The 6,272-nt window shown below is 51.0% G+C and overlaps 1 protein-coding gene across 7 annotated transcripts in view; it reads left to right on the forward strand.

Annotated features, from left to right (window-relative positions):
- Positions 1-5,910, forward strand: part of ARHGAP32 (Rho GTPase activating protein 32) — a 143,827-nt gene extending 137,917 nt beyond the window's left edge. For all 7 annotated transcript variants that reach the window (XM_033171638.1, XM_033171635.1, XM_033171637.1 and 4 more), the window contains 2 exons: positions 36-1,069; positions 1,920-5,910. In XM_033171638.1, coding sequence (XP_033027529.1) covers positions 36-1,069; positions 1,920-4,166 — 3,281 coding nt within the window. In that variant the 3' untranslated portion in view covers positions 4,167-5,910. The remainder of the gene's footprint in view (positions 1-35; positions 1,070-1,919) is intronic.
- Positions 5,911-6,272: the final 362 nt, after the last annotated feature.

Raw genomic sequence — 6,272 nt, forward strand, 5'->3', positions numbered from 1 at the left:
TCTTCTTTTTGTTTTTCTACCCTTCCTCCCACTAGGAGCAGTTGCCCTCGACTCCCCCCAGGATCCTGTTCCAGTCAATTCTGTCTCTGTTGTCCCTCCTCCTCCTCCTCCGAAAAACGCTGCACGCATTCTAGCCTTAGCCCTGGCAGAGTCTGCCCAACAAGCCTCTGCTCAGTCCCAGAAGAAGCCAGACGTTCATTCTGACTGTACCGGTGCGGCAGAGACTGAAAGCGGAGGAACTGTAGAAATGTTCCATCCGTGTTCTGGCATCACTCCAGAAAAGCTCCACCTCTATGCTGCTTTGCCAGAGAACCAGCTCAATTTTCAGGCAGCTGCACTTGGAGAGCACCACAGAAGTGGGTTACCTGTAGACCAGGCACCTCAAATCAGTGGCATGCCTGAGGGCAGCAATCACTTACATGGCACACCTGGAAATCGGGACCACCCCCTCCTCCCTCCTGAAATGCCTGGAGATGTTCACAGTGGCACTAACATGAGCTGGGACCACACCCACTTCCATCCTTGTATGTTGGGAGACAACCACCACCTTGCTCATTCTGTTACGCCTGAGGACCAGAAATACCCTCCTCCTCCTCCACCACCACCACCTCATCATCATCATCCCTGTGCAAGAGAAGCTGTTCAATCAGAACCACCTACAGCAGAGATACCCATGGAGAACCCTCATCTCCACACTTGCCTCCCTTTGGACAAGACCCAAACTCATGCCAGCAAGCTCCACTTTCCTGTCTGCACAGCAGACAAAACCCAGTTCCCTCCTGTCACTGCTGGGGAGAAAGCAGCTGCCACCGTCCTGGCATACATGATGATAAAGAACCAGACGGCAGCAACAGAAACGGATCCTGGAGTAGTCAGCCTGAATATTCCTCCTCAGCCTACCACAGTCACCAGCAGCAGCAGCAGCACATGGGGAGAAGCACCGCTCATGGCTGCTCAGCACACTCTGGCTGGCAGCCAGCAAGCTCCAGTGCACAGACCAGGGGACCATCAGCCAGCTGTGGGGCAAGCCCCAGCTGCAGCCACAAAAGCTTCCATTGGCTTCAGCCAGGTAAATAATCCACAGGTTCCTGTTCCACCCTCTCTGCCCAGCCGGAAAGTCTTAGGAGAATAGATTATGCCTATTGTGTTTAATGGAGAAAACCTTAGGCAAAATCGCTAATTCTCAGCCTTCACCACTGTTTACCTGTCTCTGCTGGTTTTTAAATTTGCTTTCTTCTCCTCAGAGACAGGAAATGGTTGGATTTGCCCCGCAGGGTGGGATGGGGTTTAGAACTTTTTGCCTGTTGCCAGTGAAGTTCCTAGACATAGCAAAACTTTGACAAAGAGGTTTTGGGGAAAGTCAGCCATAGAGAATGTCAGCTTTCAGTTGGTTGATGCTTGGGGTTGTCATAACAGAGGAAGCAGACATGTAGCAGCCAAGTTCAGCAGTAGGTGGTGTTCTTATTTTGCCTGCTGGCTGTAATTACTTACAGAGGGGTGGAAGGAAAAAACTTCCTTCCATAGACGACAACTGGTGCCTTTGGATTGTGATGTGCTTTGAGATAGAGCTTTTCCAGTCTCCAGTTGGTTTCATTTCCTTTGCCCATGGTAGTGGTGCAATCCTGTTGAAAGGCAGTGACGAATGTGCAAGCTCTACTTAAGATCCAGATGTGAACTCTTGCTGTGCTTGGGGAGCAGAGAATATTGCACTGGCCAGCCAAAGAGTCATTTGCCCATATTGCCAGGCTTGTGAAGGAGACCTTGTACCCACTCCCATGAGCTCAGCAAGGAGCAGGGTCAGTGAAGTTGTTCCATTCCAGCTAAAGAAACCAGTTCAACTTGTCACCAAAGTCTGTCTCTGTCCTGCTCAAGAGTATGCTGAGGTCACAACTAACGCTTGCTGTTCTTTCTCACACCAGGTACGAGGAGAGGCACCTCCTGAGAAGCTGCCCGAGCCTAGATCAGCTGAGCCAGCCACTGTTTTCGTCACCGAGGGCAGTGCCACGATCCAGTGCACTTCTGCCACCCCTCATGTCACACTTCACCCAGGCCACTTGGAAAAACCCCGAGAGAATGCCAGGGCCCCCCCACTGCAGCTGAGGTCTGAATCAGTCCCAGCTCAGCCCTCCTATGGATTTACACCTCCGGTGCCACCTGTAAGGACGATGGAGAGTAAAATTGCAGCAGCCATGCATTCAAACAATGTGGACCCCGTGAATGCTGCCAGTTACCACTCCTTTGTGGCTGCATCCACACTGCCGCCACCCGTGGAGGAAGCTCCGCCCCCACCTCCCCCTCCAAAACACACCTCTCTTCAGTCTGCCTATTTCTCCCACTCCAAGCCAGAGAGCCCCCCTGAGCCCCCCGTGTTGGAGAACTATGTGCATCACATGCCTACATCCACCCACCAGTACAGGGCTGAAAGCATCCCGCCCCACCTCTACCACAGCAAGTCTGAGCAGCACCCTGGCTATCCGTCGCTGTCGGAGACCCCCACGTCCATGGGCCCCAGGTACAACACCTACGCCACTCAAGGGAAGAGCGCGTCCGTCCATCACGCCAAGCCTCGCAGCCGAGTGGAGTACGTGTCCTCCATGAGCCCCACCATGAGGAGCACGAGTTACGTGGAGGAAACGCCCCCCTACCCCTCCATCCGGAGAGTGCACTCGCTCCACGTCTCTGCTCCCTCTGCCATCCGGTCAGTCCCTATCTCCCGCACCGAGGTGCCTCCTGACGATGAGCCCTTGTATTGCCCAAGGCCCCTCTACCAATATAAGCCATATCAGCCCCACACAGATTACCATGTCACTCAGCTGCAGCCTTACTTTGAGAATGGGCGGGTCCATTACCGGTACAGCCCCTATTCGAGCTCCTCCAGCCCCTCCTGCTACTCAGCGGCCGACGGTGGATTTTATGACCTGGACCCTTATGGCACAATGAGGCTGAGGCCGCTGCACCCACTCCCGGGCAGAGACTTCGCGTCCTACTCCCGACTGCAGACCAAGAGTTTGTATCGCTGTCCTGGCCTGCCTCCCTACCCCCGAGGAGGCCTCGCTGGACACCTGGCGGGCAAGGAGCACAGTTTCATTAGCAGGGATGTGCCGCCTGCGCCTGACACCAAGCCCATGTACGTCTCCTGGGACTTGGAGGACATGGAGAAGTACCGGATGCAGTCCATCCGCCGAGAGAGCCGCGCACGGCAGAAAGTGAAAGGACCTGTCATGTCCCAGTACGACAACGTCGCCCCTCTGCTGCAGGACGAGCTGCGGACTGTGGACGTTGTTCACCTGCGCAGCAAATCCGATCCTGGGAAAACTGGACTCCTCACGGTTGCTGATGGAAAGGAAGGGAAGTATCCAGGCAAAGTAGTGCCCCCTGAAGGGGAGGAGCGCTATTATGTGCCACACCCGGAACCGGACGTGGACAGAGCCCATTACCATGCAACCTATGGGAATGGGCAGTCAGAGAAAGCGTCGCTCCCTCAAAAGCAAAGCAGCCTCAGGAGTAGGAAGCCGCATGAGGCGGGTTGCAATTCGTCTGAGCACAGGATGCACCTGCCCCATGAAGCCAGCCACAGGCAGCCACTGGAGTCTAAAAACGGGCCCCCTTATGCTGACTACCGACCAAAGGGCCACCAGGAACCACCAGAATCCACCGGGTACCAGCACTCTGGTGGGAAGTACGCCCCAGCCAGCCATGATGCTTTGAGACTGAACCACAAAGAGGTGAAGCTGGCAGAGGACAGGCCTGATATGGAGAGACATCGGGCCAGGCCACCTGCCGCTGCTGAGAAACACGCCCGGGACTGCTTTAAAGAGGGCGAGCACTACGGACAGCCCGCAGCACCACCCCCTAAGCCGGAACGGAGCCACAGCCTTCGGCTCCAGCACCCCGAGAGCATAGAGCGGGACGCTGCCCTCATCTACCCGTACCAAACCCTTGGCAAGCGCCAAAGCACTATGACGGTGGTGTCCCAGTACGATAACTTGGATGACTACCATACCATGCCTCAGCACCAAAGAGGGGGTTACGCTGCAGGAGGGGGCTTGGTCCCTCCCTTGGCTCATCCACATAGTAGGACTTACGCCACAGCCTTGGGCCAGGGAGCATTCCTGCCCACAGAGCTCTGCCTGCAGAGGCCCGAGACTGAGATCCATGCAGAGTGAGCTCCGGGGCAGAAGGGATAGAGTGTAAGCAGCCTCTGCTGGACAGTGGACTGGTTTATTTTTTCAGTGATACACACACACAAAGTACCCCATCAAAGCAATTCCCTCTCCATTAGCGCCCCCTCAGCTCCCTCCCCTCCAGCCCCCGTGCCGCTTACTGTTTTTTATATCATAAATGTATAGTTTTATCTCACATGGTCTAAAAAGTAGGTTGCAGCAGTCTTGCGGGCTTTTGTTAACCTCGAAGACACAAATCAGTCTCCAGGCAGAGCAGAAACAGAGATTGAGATTCAGGGGTCATGCTGTAAATGGTTCTCACTTTCCTTAGATTTTAAACAGTGGCATTTCCCATAGCTTTGACACTTTGCTTCAGAGCCCTGTGCATGATGTATGTATTGATAGGATGATGCAGACATTTCTTCTCCAGGTATACTTCCCTTGTATGTGATCACTAGAGAGAGATTTATTGAATGGCAAGATTTAGTAAATATTTTAATTTGGTTCTTTTAGGCTTAATGCACCAAACTCTGGGAAAAGACTATTTCACATTATTTCTTCCCTTCTGCAATCCCAGATTTGATTTGATTTTTTTAAGCAATGGTACCTTTCTGCTAAAATGTTCTTCCAGTGCTTCTTAGCTTCAACCTTAATAAGAAATATGTCCATTGATAGCAGTAAGATGTGACCCTACTGGTAGCTGGGAAAGAGGTGTTACCCAGGTAAATTCTTTTTTCTTAAAAGGTAAAGTTAAAACACATAACAAACTACTTCATCAAATACTGAGAAATCCAGGGTGGGGGTCTGGGGAAGAGAGAAACTCAGCATTGATATTGTTGTAAATGGTGCTTTGGTTTGATAAGCGAGAGCTGCATTTCTTAGCTTCTTACAGCAAGTGCATTTCCCATAGCAGACCCTTTCTGCTAGGTGAGTCTAACTGAAATGGCGAAGTGGCAGAAGAGTTGGGCTCTGGCCCACCGCCCTGGAATTTCAACAAGAGATAAGCTGTTTAACCTCCCTGTTACATATCATTCCCGTGAGCCTAATCTCCGTCATCAGTTAACAAAGTAAATCTGTAGTTCTGCCTGGCAGTTCCCTGATCATTGCTGGTTATCTATGAGTCGTGACAAGAGCCTGGGCATGTAAGTGTGGATTTAGTGACCAAGTCCTCCACCATATGCACCTCCCTCATCATGTCAGTAAGGCAAACCATACTCTGTGAATTTAGACTGCTGATTCTCCACATGCTGCCGTCGATGCATCATTGCATTGTTATCTCCCATGTTTTGCTTTGTTTTTTAAAAAGATCCCTGTGGAAGCAAGAATAGTGTATTAGTTTGCTTTTCTAGTGAAGTTATATGAATATGCAGTGCTTTTTAAACATGTTGTCCTTGCTGGAACAGGAACCAATAGATGCCTCAGGATTCCCACTTCACCTTGCAATGAAGGCTCTTGCCATGCAGCCACCATGGAAACACGTGACATTCCAGTAGGCAAGATGCAGTGGGTTTTGCTTGGTTTTTATGAACTTGAAATGAGATGCAGAATGTCCAGAGCCCAGCCCAAGGTGCAGTGTGTTTTCTTGTTCTTGAACGACGAAACTCTGTATCAGGGCTGAAGTCCACAAGAAGTATCCAGCTGGGGCATCTCTCTGCCCTAGGCCCTTTCCGCTAGCACCAGAAGAAAGGAATTGGATCAAACCACCTTGGAACTGAAGTTTTTGTCCAACAGCATTCCATCTTTAAAATGATAAGAGAAATATTTTACAGGGCACAAAGCACTTCTCAAAGACAGCTTGTCATTTCGTTCTTTGGATTTCCCAACTTTGTCAGAGGTTGTTACAATAAGAATAGCTTGTCTCTCTTGGTTTTGATTATTTTCATGATTTTGTAATTATTATTTTAGGGGCATTGCTCCTGACTGTGTTAAATATAAATTTAGTGGCCAGAAAACTCACTGTGAGCCAGGTTTACCTCAGCCTCCCCTTCCCCCTGCCCTGGTAAGGAAGTTCAGCATTTTTTGTTTTGCAGTTGAAAGGAGAAATCTCTAAATAGGGCCATTCCAGTTTGGCAGTTGTATGGAGCAAGCTTGTTTTGCTTTCTACAAGCG

Source organism: Lacerta agilis, chromosome 15, assembly GCF_009819535.1.
Source record: "Lacerta agilis isolate rLacAgi1 chromosome 15, rLacAgi1.pri, whole genome shotgun sequence".
Classification (NCBI taxonomy): Eukaryota; Metazoa; Chordata; class Lepidosauria; order Squamata; family Lacertidae; genus Lacerta; species Lacerta agilis.